General features: G+C 49.5%; 1 protein-coding gene across 4 annotated transcripts in view; it reads left to right on the forward strand.

The window, feature by feature from the left end:
• Window positions 1-14,392, forward strand: part of NSMCE1 (NSE1 homolog, SMC5-SMC6 complex component) — a 75,682-nt gene that overhangs the window by 37,195 nt on the left and 24,095 nt on the right. For 2 of the 4 annotated variants that reach the window (XM_032328595.1, XM_032328596.1), the window contains exons 1-2: window positions 3,882-4,016; window positions 9,826-9,972. In XM_032328595.1, coding sequence (XP_032184486.1) covers window positions 3,977-4,016; window positions 9,826-9,972 — 187 coding nt within the window. In that variant the 5' untranslated portion in view covers window positions 3,882-3,976. Of the gene's footprint in view, window positions 1-3,881; window positions 4,017-9,825; window positions 9,973-14,392 lie in introns of those variants that run through there. The other 2 variants (XM_032328597.1, XM_032328598.1) reach the window with 1 other exon arrangement.

A 14,392-nucleotide genomic window follows, 5' to 3' on the forward strand; every position in this document is an offset into this window, starting at 1 on the left:
TGAATAGACATTTTTCCAAAGGAGACATGCAGATGGCCAACAGATGCATGAAAAGATGCTCAACATCACTCATCATAAGAGAATGTCTTTTGAGACACTAAGAGACTCCATTTTTTTTGCATCCATGCTTATAATATACATGGACCTGACATTTTCTTTAATTCTGCTGTCTTGTTTTGGTATCAAGATTAGATTAGCCTCATAGAATGTCTGGATACATTTCTCTGTCTTGTTCGTATTCTGGTGCAGTTTGCACAATATAGTTTGTTTGTTTGTCTGCATTTGTGTATCACTCTAGTAAAACTCTCTCAGCCTGGGCTTTTAAGGAGTTGGAACAGACCCACTGCCTTTTCAATTTCATTGACGATTCTTGGTCTATCTCTCTTCTAGGACCAACTTGTGTAGTTTGTAATTTTGTCAAGGATTGCCCCTTTAATCTAGATTTTCAAATGTATTGGCGTCGTTATTCATAGTATACTCTTATGCTTTCTCAAATTTTTACACTCTCTTTAGCCATTTATAATTTTGCTTCAATAAATCTTACAAGCAGTCTGTCTGTTGTATTTAGTCTTCAATAGAACACTAGTTTCTGGTTTCAATAATCAACTCAATTTTCTTTTTTGTTCTACTCATATCTGCCTTTTGCTTTGTTATTTCCTTCTTTCTGTTTTCTCTGGGTTATTTAGTTAGGTATCTACCTCTTACATTGAACACTTACACTTTTTTCTTGTTTTGTATTAAGTACATTTAAGGCTATAAATCCCCCCACTAATTATTGTTTTAGTTGGATCCCACCTGTTTCATTATATTAGGGGTTTTTTTTTTTTTTTGGTCATTCATTTCTAAATATTTTGTAATTTCCATATTGGTTTTCTTTTTAACATGTATTTTTCAGTTTCCAAATGTATGTTCTTTCTCTCTTAAAAATGTTATAAAATCTTACAACATACACACAGGTATAAAAAGTAATATAATGAACACCTGGCTTATGTTTAGTTTTATTTTTTCATAAATACTAGTAGTACATGATAAAAAAAAATAGATTATCCTGTCTTCAGGACCCTCTCCTCAGAAGCATTTTCAGTTACTAATTTAAGAACTACAAGTGGTTTGGGTTTCCTTCTGGTTGTGTTTTTGTTGATTCTTCATTTTACTTCATTGTGGTTCGTGAATATGGTCTATAGATTCTTTGGAATTTATTGAGACATCCTTTGTGGCCAGTACACAGTCAATTTCTGTAAATGTTCCCAGTATGTTTGAAAAGAACAGATGTGATGTTCTTTTTCTAAACTACAAACCTAATCTCCTTACTTCCTCCCCGATAGCTTCTGTGGTCTTCAGAGTAAAAAGACCAACCCCTTAGCCGATGATTTGCCCCCAAGCTTCCTCTCCAGCCAGGGTGTCGGCCACCTGCCTTACGTACAGTGAATTTATGTCCACGGAGCTCCTGTACCTTTCACAGTCAACTTCCAGAAGAATATTTGAACTGGCAGAGTTGTCCTGAAGCAGACAGCCCCATGTCTGGCATATCGAAGGTCCTCGAAGGTCCTAATGCTCACTGAGCCAGCTAGAGAGTGGGCTGTCTTCTGAAGACGGACACTTGCTGAGACAGGACAGTCACCTGGTAAGCCAACTCATTGGGACCTCTGGTTGCTGTCCCCTTCCATGCTAACTTCTCAGCACACTCCCTTCCTCCCTGTCCATGGGGTGGCAGATGACTTCAAAGACCTCCCCACCAACACCCTCCAGTTGCTTTGGCTTCTAGAGTCAGTTGCATTTGTTAAGCCAAGACCCACCCCAAGATGAGTCCACACAGAGTTTCTGCTCTGGGGCCCCTGGTATGGGGAGGGGGGGCTCCCCAGGGATCCGGAATGACTATCCTCTCTACACATTTATGGTTCCAACCCTAGCTGGAAGCTTACTTTTGCGTTCCCTTTGGCATCTGTTCCAAACCCTTGATTGTCCGAAAATCCCTGAGCATCTCCTAGCTTCTTTGCTTAGCAGAATGAGAGTTTGCTACTTGATGGAGAAAACAGGAAACACCTCAGTTTGTTTTTTTTTTTAAAGGTTTGGGGAACCTTTATCCATCCATTGTTGCCCCCTTTCCTCCTGTTTCAGAGATGTCTCTCTTCCTTTCTAGGGTAAGAGTAATCCTGTCTATTCCCTTCTATTGGCGAGTCCCTCTGCGCCCGTCTTCATGTCTCCCCTTCCCAAACCACCCATCCTAGAAGCAGTCAGCAACTGTCTCCACTCCCTCAGCTTCCGGGCACTCACTTCTCTTGGAGGCCAACCTCGCGTGCTTCCTCCTGTCTCTCTGGGTCTCCCTGTCGGGTGTGTCCTCCATGACCTCTCCAGAGCGCTGACAATTCAGACCACACCCCACTGTAACTCAAGAGTCTCTCCCGCCCGTTCTCTTCCGGTATGATTTGGTCTTGAATTCCTTTCTTTCTATTGCTTTTCTCGGCCTTTTGATCCTGAAATATCAGTGTCCCCAGTGTCGTGTACTCACGGGCCCCCGTTTTTATTTCTCTACACCCACAAAAGCACATTTGTCGTCACAGAGGGACATAGTCTCTACCAAGCTTTAAACAAGGACAGCCATAGGGGGATGCGGGCCTAGTGTGGCCAGACTGCCCCATTTTCCAAGAGCTGTCAGATACCCTAGGGTTTTATGCGAAATGCCCAGCTCTAAATATTGATAATGAATTCAAAATTGTGCAAAAGTATGCAGGACAAACAAAACATAGATGGTCTCCTTAGAGCTGTTCTTCTCTTTGACTGCCCCCAAGGCATTTTATAAAGTACTTTATTAGTAGAGATAACTCACACTGACTGAGACCTTACTATATGGCAGATACTCTCAGAGCTTTGCCGGTCTTCACTCCTTTAATCTCACGGCGATCCCGTCAACAGTGTGCTATGATTACACCTGCTTCATGGGTGAGCAAACTGAGCGGGAGAGCCTCCGTATTTCGTCCTGGGTGTCAGACGTACTGAGTTTAAGAACCAGCCTTCAGGTCCGGACGGCCCGGCCCCCGGCTCAAGCCCTCAGCCAGCACATGCTATTGCCTTCTTCGCTCAGCAGACGGGGAAACTGAGGCCCAGAGGGGTTGAGAAGCTGTCCGAGATCCCCGGAGTGTAACCGGGCCAGTAGGGATGTGAAGCCGCCGTCCCAGAGGCACAGAGGTTTGCACTTGCTGCTGTATTGGGATCAGCCACGCGTTCCCTGCCAGACCGCGTCCGCAGCCGCCGCCAGGCCCGGAGATGCAAGTGTCCGTCAAACGGGCGCCCGCCGACGGTGCGTTCCTTCTCTTCACGACTTCACCCGCGGGTCCTGACGACCCCCGAGGAGCCCCGCAGCTGACTCCCAGCGCTCCCCGCGCGACTCCTAAACCTCGCGAACGCGCTGGTCCTTGGGGGCCGAGACTCGCCCACGATCTGGCGACGCGTAAGCGGCAGAGCCAGGATTCTGGCTCAAGCTACGTGGCGGCAAGAGCCCTCAGTGCCGACCCCGAGGCCGCAGGGTCGGCTGTGCAGATGGGGAAACTGAGGCCCGGGACAGGGCACTGGGCTGGGTCCGCGGAGCCGCGGCTACGAGGGGGAGGGTCCCGCTGCAAGCCCGCCCGCCTTCCCGTAAGGTCGCGGGGTGCCACGGCGGGGCCGGGGGTGGAGGGCCACAGGCGGCAGCCGCGCCGCGGGGTGAGGGGCGGAAAGCGGCGGGAGAAGCGCGTTCAGCCCGCACCCGCCCCGAGGGCTCCTTGGCACCATGGCAACGGCGCGCACTGGGCGGCAGGAAGTGCGTCACCCGGGGGCGGGACAAGTGGGCGACATCCGCCAATGGGAGCGCCGAGCCCGCGTTCGCCCCGCCCTGAAGGAGGAGCCGCGCCCGCCTTTCCGGCCTGGGCCGCCGGCGCTGGGGGCTGCACCCGGCTTCCGCGGTGGGTAATCGGGCCGCGGGGCCGCGAGGCTGTCGGGGATGGAGGAGGGCCGTGCGGAGCGGCGACGGAGGACGGAAGGTGGGCGTCCGGCCCCGGGTTCGGCCCGTGCCTGGGCCGGAGTGTGGCGCTGGGGGCCCGGGGGCTTGGGGCTCCTCATTTCCTGGTGAGGAAACAGGCCCCGAGGGGGACAGACAGGCCAGGCGGGGGACAGACAGGCCCGGAGAGGGACAGACAGGCCCCGAGGGGGACAGACAGGCCAGGCGGGGGACAGACAGGCCCGGAGGGGGACAGACAGGCCAGGAGGGGGACAGACAGACCCCGAGGGGGACAGACAGGCCCCGAGGGGGACAGACAGGCCCCGAGGGGGACAGACAGGCCCCGAGGGGGACAGACAGGCCCGGAGGGGGACAGACAGGCCCCGAGGGGGACAGACAGGCCCGGAGGGGGACAGACAGGCCAGGAGGGGGACAGACAGGACCCGAGGGGGACAGACAGGCCCGGAGAGGGACAGACAGGCCCGGAGGGGGACAGACAGGCCCCGAGGGGGACAGACAGGCCAGGAGAGGGACAGACAGGACCTGAGGGGGACAGACAGGCCCGGAGAGGGACAGACAGGCCCGGAGGGGGACACACAGGCCCCGAGGGGGACAGACAGGCCAGGAGAGGGACAGACAGGCCCCGAGAGGGACAGACAGGCCCCGAGGGGGACAGACAGGCCCTGAGGGGGACAGACAGGCTTCGAGGGGGACAGACAGGCCCGGAGGGGGACAGACAGGCCCGGAGAGGGACAGACAGGCCCCGAGGGGGACAGACAGGCCCCGAGGGGGACAGACAGGCTTCGAGGGGGACAGACAGGCCCCGAGGGGGACAGACAGGCCCCGAGGGGGACAGACAGGCCAGGAGGCTGCAGCCCAGGGCCCCCGACCCACAGACGCTGTGAAACCGTGGTGTCCGGCGCAGATACCGATGTCCTCCTGATATGAGGTGACCAGAGCAAAATCCAGAATTCTGCCTGCCCCGAATAGGGAAAACACGGCCTTCGCGGACCACCTCTCGGTTCCTCGCCGCGCTCTGGGCTCACGCTCTGGGTCGGGTCCCAGAAACCCTAACTCTGTTCAAGCCCACAAGCCTCGTGTTCTAAAGCCCCGAGGCGAGGCGTGCTCAGACGCCCCAGTGTGGGGGATTTTTGAGAGGAATATGATGCATAGGTTCGATGGGAGGTCCTACCTTCCTTGGGGTCTGGGGCAGCTGCTGGTCATCAGATTCACCGCTAAGTATGTGCAGATGTGCACCAAAGGAGCTGAAGAACGGCCAGAAAGAGCCTCCCCTCAGGTCCCGTCAGGTTTTCACACTTAACAGGTGGGGTTTTAAGACCTTGTTTAGATTGGAGAATTGTAGGTAAGGGATCCCTGCCGCTGAGCGATCAGGACTTAATGGTTGCCTCCCCCGTGTCTGGCTTCCCTTGCTGGGGGTGCGCCCCTCACCCCTATCGCATCCACCCCTAATTCTGTGCATCCGCTGGGGCCTTCCCTCTCTGTGTCCTCATCTGTAAAACGGGTCAGTAACGCTCCAGGCCTCCGGTTCCAGCGAGGCCGGAGCGAGACCACGAGGGAAGCACTCACCCCATGCCTCGCTCGCCGCTCGGATGGTGACGGTTGAGATCTGCTTAGTGCACAGACGGTTCTATTTTTTAATTATTTGGGTAGGCAGTTAGCCACGATTAATCTCTGCGGCCCGGCCCCTCTTCAGACAACTGCCTTCTGTGTAAAAACACGCCTGTCTCCATCTATTTTTCTCTCTTTCCCCTAAATTGTAGCCTTCCATGACGTTCTGTGGTTGGTCCTTCTTACTGACATTTATTTTGGCTGTTACGTAACACATTTACACCATTTCTTCGTTTTATAATCAAGATCGGTAAAAATGTTTGCAGTTTAAGTTCAAAGGATAAAAATCAAAGGAACACCCATATACGCATCATCAAGTTAAGAAACAGAACATTATCATACCCCGAAAGCCCCCGCTGAACTCTTTCTTCCCCTCACCGAAGGTGACTCCGCGCCCCGAGTGTGGGTTCCTCATTCCCCTGTTTTTCTTTGCGGTTTTTACTACGTCCCTGTAATGACGGCTCCGTACGGTTTTGCTCGGTTGTGAATTTTATATATATATTTGTGTGTCTTTGTTTTTGCATAACATTACGTATATGGCATGTGTCCAAGGTGATGTGAGTAGCTCTACATCACCGTCATTGCTTCCTTGCAGTTTCGAATTCCACGGTTTAATTATAAACGATTTCCCTAGGCATTCCTCAACTGACGGTCGTGGACGCTGTTGCCAGGTTTTTACTGCCACACGGTGTGTTTATAAACCTACTTCCTGGGGCAGATGTAGAAAAGTTTCTCTAACTTGTATACGGACTCGTGGATTTCTGGGGAGACCCACGTTTGCCAGTCAGCCTGAACAGTCTGGGTGGTTCGTGCGCGCTTGCCCTCCGCCAGCTGTGGGTGAGTTTTAGCCCAGGCCGTTACTCAGAACTTTCTGCCTATCTGGTGATGAGTAAACATTGGTCACTGGGATTTGAATATTCATTTGCCTGATGACGTCAGGACGGAGCCGTTTTAATATATTTATGAACCATTTGTGCATCCGCTTTGGAAATTTCTGTTGCTGACTTTTCTCTTGACATTTGCCTTCCCCTTAGTGATTCGTAGGAACCCATTACCTATTCCGAGCGTGAAACTTCCGTGGCTTCAGTTTCCGATGCTGTCCAGTTCGTAGCTCGGCTTCGCTCCCACTCTGAAGTATTTGGGGTGAACAGAATTTCTTAATTTTAACAAAGTCACATGTATCAGTATATTCCTTTAAGGTTTGTGCTTTTTGTATCATTATTATTTTAATTATTATATCTTTTAAAGCTATCCTTCCCTGCCTTTGGCTCCTAAAGAATGTTCTGTATTGTCGCCCAACGTTTCTTAGTGTTTTCTTTCTGACGACCTTACCGCTCAAAAAGATTTTTGTGCCTAGTGTGAGGTGAAGGTCGAGCTCTCTGTTTTTTTCCCGTAGGGTGAGCTGTTGTTCTGGCATCTTTTATTGAAAAGCTTGCTTTGAGCTGGAGTTCCATGTCTCCAACACGTTGAATATCCATACCTGTGTGCACTTCTGTGTCCGGGTTCTCTCTGTTCTGTCCCCCTGCTCTTACTTGGTCCGTGTCTGTAGTATTAGCCTACATTATTCATGACTCTAGCTTTAAAATAAGTCGCTACCTGGTAGGACAGGTCCTCCTGTCTTTATCTTCTTCCTGAATGGCTTTGCTGTTTTGCCTTTACGTGTCCATGTAAATTTTGGAATCGTCTTGTCAGATTGCACCCAGATGCACCCAGCCTATGGGGATTTTGATCAGAATTGCCTGGGTTCAGTTGCATTGGATCAATTTGGATTTGAAAGTGATCGCTTTCAATAGGCCACCCTTAAGTATTATGTTCACTAGAGGTTTTTGTAGATAGCATTTAGTAAATAAAGGAAGTTTCCTTCAATTCAAAGTATTTAGTATGAGTAACTGTTAAATTTAATCATAGTTTCTGAATCCCTTAAGATGATTATAGGCTTTTCTTCTGTATTCTGTTAATGTGGTGATCACACTGATTTTTTTTCCAGCTTTATTGAGATATTATTGACATATGACATTCAATTGATTTTCAAATCTTAAGCCACCGAGGGGATAACCCCAACTGGTCACCATGAAGTAGTCTTTCTGTGTTGCTAGATCCGATTCATGTTTTGCTTTGGACCCCTGGAGCTGTGTTTCTGAAAGATGCTGGCCTTTTTATTTTCCTTTCATTTGAAGCCTCGGTCAGGTTTTTGTTTGTTTTTTTTTTAATTTAAATTTTTAAAAGATTTTTTTATTTCTTTATTTAACAGAGAGAGCGAGAGATCACAAGTAGGCAGAGAGGCAGGCAGAGAGAGGAGGAAGCAGGCTCCCTGCTGTACAGAGAGCCCGATGTGGGACTCGATCCCAGGACCCCGGGATCATGACCTGAGCTGAAGTCAGAGGCTTTAACCCACTGAGCCACCCAGGTGCCCTCTTTAGTTGGTTTTAAATGGATTTTCCATAACTTTGCGTATATTTACAACTTCAGATTATTGTTAGGTTGTTTAAGTCTTTTTTAAAAATATGTTTGTATCTTCAACTAGTTCCCCCTTTTCATTCCAAGTAGTGTTTATTTTTCAGTCTTCTCTCAGAAAATCTTGTCAGAGGTTGGTTGCTTTTGTTATGTTTTTTTTCCAAAGAAAAATTTTGGTTTTGTTGAATTCAAATGTACATTAATTTCATTGTTTTTGGCTCCTTATTATTGACTTTCTTTAACTTTTTCTGGATTTAATTTGCTGTTGGATTTAATGTTGCTGCTCCTAGTGATAGGAAATGAACTTTGGCAGGACATGGTTCCTGGCGGGATCCGAGGGTGGGGGCTGGGGAGGAGAGGGTGAGAGTTGGACGCTCGGGCCTGTGGTGTTTGTGTGACTGCGTGGACTCCTCCGCCCAAACCAGAAGACTCGTGGAAAGGACTCAGGCGAAGAAAGGGGTTGAGGACGGGGCAAGGAGAAGATGAGCCCAGCTTAGGACCTGTTGAGGTTGAGTCACTGCTGAGCTGTTCTCAAAGACAGCTAGCAGGCAGTCGGAGAAGCTGGCCCTGAGCTTGTGTGCCTTCCCACCCCTGAGGTCCAGTTGATGTGCTGTTTATAAAGAACAGTGAGCAGCAGCTAACCGTTTTGTGTGTCCTAGGTGCAAACTCCTTGGCAACCTCCAGTATAGTCATATCTCATTTAAATGGCATCTTCTGTCTTAAAGATAGTTTTGTGTTAGCCCCATCTTGCAGCTGAAAAGACTGAGGCCGAGGGAGATGAAGCTCGTTAGCTAGAAGTGTTTTCGTGCTGCATCTGCCGAAGGGAACAGCGATTTTCTTGTCAGGTGGTGGCATCGCCTGAAGTGAATGTCAGACCTTCAGAATTCCAGGCCCCTTGGCGGTCTGGACCTCCAGAAACGGGGCCCCGGGGATCTCTCTTTTTCATGCACAGGTTCTCTGATTCTCGAGATCGAGCAGGTCTGGCAAACAGGCGTCTCAGCACCACCTGCCACTTGCTCAGCCCACGCTCTGCCTCCGCACGGTGCCTCCTCTCCGCGGCGAGAGCAGGCTGTTTGATCGGGACTTGTGTCATGCTTTTTATCAGCCCTGATCTTGGTGGTTTGTGGAAAGATAACTTGTTAGTAGAGAGCAAGAGATTGAAAAAGCGCCCCACGGGGACAGTTGTTTCGTTAGTGGTTTGGGAGAGAAGGAAACTGGCACTGGTTGAGCACTTCCTAGCAGTTCTTTGGGCAGCCGATGCTCTTCTGAGTTGAGCGCGAGAAAATGGGGCCCCAGTGGACTTTATCCGAGGCCTTCGATCTGCTAAGTGGCCGGACTGAGTTCCAGACCCAGAATGGTCTAGAAGTAAATAGAGCTAACGCTTACGTAGTGTTTAGTGTGTTACCCGGCTGTTACTGTGGAGTACGTCCGTGGAGTACGTCCGTGGAGGCTGTTGCTGTCCTTAGTCCCCTAGATCAGAGACCAAAGCACACGGAGGTCCGGTTGTGCGGTTTCACCCGCTTCACGTGGTAGCACAGGCTGGGTGCCGGCATCCTGGCTGGCTCCAGAATCCACGCTTCTGCCCACCTGCCGGTACTCGTCGGCTTGTCCCTGACCCGTGTCCTTTTCTTTTGGGCCATTTGGCAGGATGCACTTGAGCTCGAGAACTACAACAAGTATTTAGTCGTGAATGTCAGTTGGTACACAATGCAGAACTTGGCTTTCGGAGCGCTCCGAGGTGACTGGGTTTCATCTGCTTCTTTTCTTAGCTCCTTCGCACACACAGGGAGGTCCTAGGAGGGCTGGTGTCATGACCGACGTCCACCGGCGGTTCCTGCAGTTGCTGATGACTCACGGCGTGCTGGAGGAGTGGGACGTTCGGCGGCTGCAGAAGCACTGCTATCGGGTCCATGACCGTGAGTATCGTCTCCCGGCTCATGAGTGCCCCAGAGCCGTGCGCTCAGGGACGAGGCGGCCAAGTGGTACGCCCCACTTACGCAGTCTCGCGCCAGCCCGGGTTCTGTTTCTCATCTCATCTTCAACCCTTTCCTTTTTATTTTTTTACGTAAATCTGACAGTTAGCCCAGGGGATGGGAATTTGGACTTTGAACCCAAATAGTTGGCACTTACGCCAAGGCGCCAGCATCTTCTCCAGCCCGAGTGTCTTCATTTTTCTAGTGAGGACAGGTCATTGTCCTTGGCACCGTAGTGGGGCGTCAAGGTGAGACAAGGTGCATACAAAGTGCCAGGACCCGCAGAAGCTGCTCATGGGGCTGTCGGTGGTAAGAGGGCCGCTTTGCACAGTGGGTCAGAGCGTAGCCTGGGACTCAGCCAGACCCGGAGACCGTGCCGGCCGCCCTGCCCTGGCCGGCTGTGGGCATTTGGAGCATCTTCTCAGTGGGCTGCTGAGACAGGAGGTAAGATAAGACACACGAAGCATTCAGAGACCAGGCCCGGCTGAGCTGTCAGTAATGGGAGGTCATGGCAGAAACAATAGGACCAGTGCTGGCAGGTCGGGGAAATCAGTATTGGTAGCTTGGGCTTAGTCGAGTATCAGTATGGGTAGATCCCTGTTGAGTGACAAAGTGGGTAAATTCTACTTTTTTTTTTTTTTTTTAAAGATTTTATTTATTTGACAGACAGAGATCACAAGCAGGCAGAGAGGCAGGCAGAGAGAGAGAGGAGGAAGCAGGCTCCCTGCAGAGCAGAGAGCCCGATGTGGGACTCGATCCCAGGACCCTGGGATCATGACCTGAGCCGAAGGCAGAGGCTTTAACCCACTGAGCCACCCAGGCGCCCCTAAATTCTACTTACTGTATGATGTCTCTGCGTTAAGCTTTTTGTAAAACTTCACGATGTTTTTTTACAGACCTTACTTAAGAGAGAGAGCATGGGATGGGCCAGAGGAGGGGAGAGGGAGAAGCAGGCGCCCTGCTGAGCAGGAAGCTCGATCCCAGGACCCTGGGATCATGGCCTGAGCCGAAGGCCACCCAGGCGGCCCAGCTTTAACAATACTTATTGTTCGTGAATACATACAACTGCATGTAAAAAACATAAGAGTGGACCAGAAGGATATGGAACACACTTGTGAAGTGCTCGGCTTTGGGGAGAAATCAGAGCACACTGTCATCTTTACCGTAAGTTGTTCTTTTATTCAAGAAAAGACTTGAAGCACACGAGGCATTCGTAGTGTGGTCTGATGATCGCCGCTGCCCGTGAGCGGGAATACAGGTGTTCATTTATATGCTGTGCTTTTGTTTTTCTGTGCTTTCAACTCTCAAAAGAAGAGGGGAAAGCACACAGGTGAGCCAGCCAGCAGGGGTGAGGAGAGGTGTGTGGGGCGCCAGGTTACAGGTGGAGGCCCTTGAGAAGAGGGGCTGCGGGTGGAGAAGCCCCACTGGCGGCCCGGCGCTTTCCTACAGTAGGGAAACCTGCTGAACCTTGTTTAATCCCAGGTGTCCAAACTTCGTGGACCTACCCCTGACAGACACGGGAAACCCCTGACAGGAACTTGCGATGTGTGGGTTTACAGATCGGAAAGAGCCCACAGTATGTGCAGCCGAGTAATGGGGTTTCTTTCGGGGACAGCGCGGATGTCTGGAAGAGCTTGGAACAGGAACGGGACATGATTAGTGCTGTGTCGGGAAACCGTCCTTCTGGTGAAAACATATCTGCTCTACTTGCGTGCTCTGGTGTGGATAGAGGTCTTTGGTAAGGGCCTCCTTTATGGGAAAGGAGTCTTACACCTGCCAGGCTAGCTGCCCCTGCTCCTTGAAAAGCACTACAGCACTTTCAGCCTCCCCCTCAGAATGCTCCAGTGCAGGGCATCAGAGTGTTTTTCTTAGTCTGTGATCTACGTGGCCGCTCAGTCCTGCTCCCTTTCAGTTTCTCATGTAAGTCCTAAATGTGGGCTTGCATGCTAATGGGGAAGTTTCATAGCTCACTGCAAGGAGCCACATGGTGCCTTAGTACTAAGAATGAAAGTGTTTTTGCCTTTGCTTGACCTTTAAGGTTATTATGACCTAATTTAGGAAAGTCCTGTAGAATATATCTAGGAATTAATTTATTCCTCACACTTTACGTGCTGTATCTGTGCATCAAGGTAGCAATGTACGGTTACGGCTAGGGTGATCAGGATAGAGTTGGAGGTTGTTTCCCCTACCCTTCATCTAAAAATAAAAAGGCTTTTTCTCAAGCATTATTGTTATTTTAGAGATTTTAAAATGAGAAGTGATGGAAAGAAATGATCTCAAATTAAGTAAGTACTTCAAAGACCTAACATCATCAGTCTGTCTCTGGAAGAGACGCCCAGGACAGTCCCCTTTTACCAACTGCAAATGTCTTCCGCTTCTAGGAGAATTATGAAACAGAGGAGTAATTGAGTCTGTCATTATTCTGATCGCAGTTTCCCAGGGCCTTTTGTCCAGCTTCTCGAACATGCTTTCTGTTCTGGGCTCTGGTTCCAGCAACTCTTACCGTCATGAAGCTGGAAGAAAATTCCCCAGGTCTCTGGGCTAGTGAGAGTTTAGGTTTTGTTGTGACAGGCTGGTCTAAAGCCTTAGGCCTGGGCTCTCTGAGTGGCACTGAGGGCCTGTGTGCTCTCGGAGGGCACCCGAGGTGGTGAGCCGGAGCCTGTGAGCGTGCCTGCGGTCCTCATCTTGCTGTGGCCTCATGGGGGCCAGGCTCCTGTGCTGGGGATTGGGGACACTGAGACAAAACTTTTGCTTTGCCTTGGGTTTCATGAATCCTGCAGGTACAGAATCCTGTGATTCTCATCTAAGCAAATCCCAGCAGGGCCTTTTGTCGAAATTGACAAACTGATTCTGAGTAATTAAAGTTAATTAAGAGCAACCTGATCTTGAGACGTATGATGTAGCTACCCTATCAAGACAGTGTGGTATTGGCATAAAGAGAAACTCCTAGATGAATGGAATAGAACAGAGAGTCTAGAAATAAACCCATACATAGATGGACAGCTAAGTTTTGACAGAAATGTAAAGGCAATTCAATAGAGATAATCTTTTCAAAAAATGATGCTGGAATAATTGGATACACTTTCTTTTCTTATTTTTATTTTATTTTTTATTTGACATTTTATTTATTTGTCAGGGAGAGAGAGCATGAGTGAGTACAAGCAGGGGGAGTGGCAAGCAGAAGGAGAAGCAGGCTCCTTGCTGAACAAGGAGCCCCTGCGGGACTGGATCCCAGGACCCTGAGGTTATGCCCTGAGCTGAAGGCAGACACTTTACCAACTGAGCTACCCAGGCATCCCTTTTTTTTTTTTTTAAGATTTTATTTTTAAGCAATCCCTATACCCAACTAGGGGCTTCAGCTCACAACCCTGAGATCAAGAGTTGTGTGCTCTACCAACCAGAAGTGCCCCGGACACCTCATATTTTAAAAAATGAACCTCAAACCATGCTTTGCACCATATACAAAAATTAACTTGAAATGAATTATAGACCTCAATGTAAAACCCAGAGCTATAACACTTCTAGAAGAAAATGTAGGAGAAAACCTTTGTGACCTTAGGTTAAGCAAAGATTTCTTTGATGCAACACAAAGATGTGATTCATAAAAGTTGATAAATTGGACGTCAGAAGGAGAAACTTCCCTCCCTCCCCCCTTTCTTTTCTTTTTCTTTCTCATTTTCTTTTTCTTTTTCTTTTTTTGTCTTCCTTTGTATTAACCTATAATGTATTATTTGCCCCAGGGGAACAGGTCTGTGTATTATCAGGCTTACACATTTCACAGCACTCACCATAGCACATACCCTCCCCAGTGCCCATAACCCACCCCCCTGTCCTCTCCCCCCACCCCCCAGCAACCCTCAGTTTATTTCCTGAGATTAAGAGTCTCATATGGTTTGTCTCCCTCCTGATCCCATCTTGTTTCATTTTTTCCCTCCCTACCCCCCACGACCCCCAGCCTTGCCTCTCAGATTCCTCCTGTTAGATCATATAATAATTGTCTTTCTCTCATTGATTTATTTTGCTCAGCATAATGCCCTCTAGTTCCATCCATGTCATTGCAAATGGCAAGATTTCGTTTCTTTTGATGGCTGCATAGTATTCCATTGTGTATATGGACCACATTCTCTTTATCCATACATCTGTTGATGGACATCTAGGTTCTTTCCATAGTTTGGCTATTGTGGACATTGCTGCTATAAACATTCGGGGTGCACGTGCCGCTTCAGATCGCTACATTTGTATCTTTGGGGTAAATACCCTGTTAGTGCGATTGCGGGGTCATAGGGTAGCTTTATTTTCAACTTTTTGAGGAACCTCCATACTGTTTTCCAGAGTGGCTGGACCAGCTTGCATTCCCACCAAT

Source organism: Mustela erminea, chromosome 20 (genome assembly GCF_009829155.1).
Source record: "Mustela erminea isolate mMusErm1 chromosome 20, mMusErm1.Pri, whole genome shotgun sequence".
In the NCBI taxonomy this organism is placed as follows: domain Eukaryota; kingdom Metazoa; phylum Chordata; class Mammalia; order Carnivora; family Mustelidae; genus Mustela; species Mustela erminea.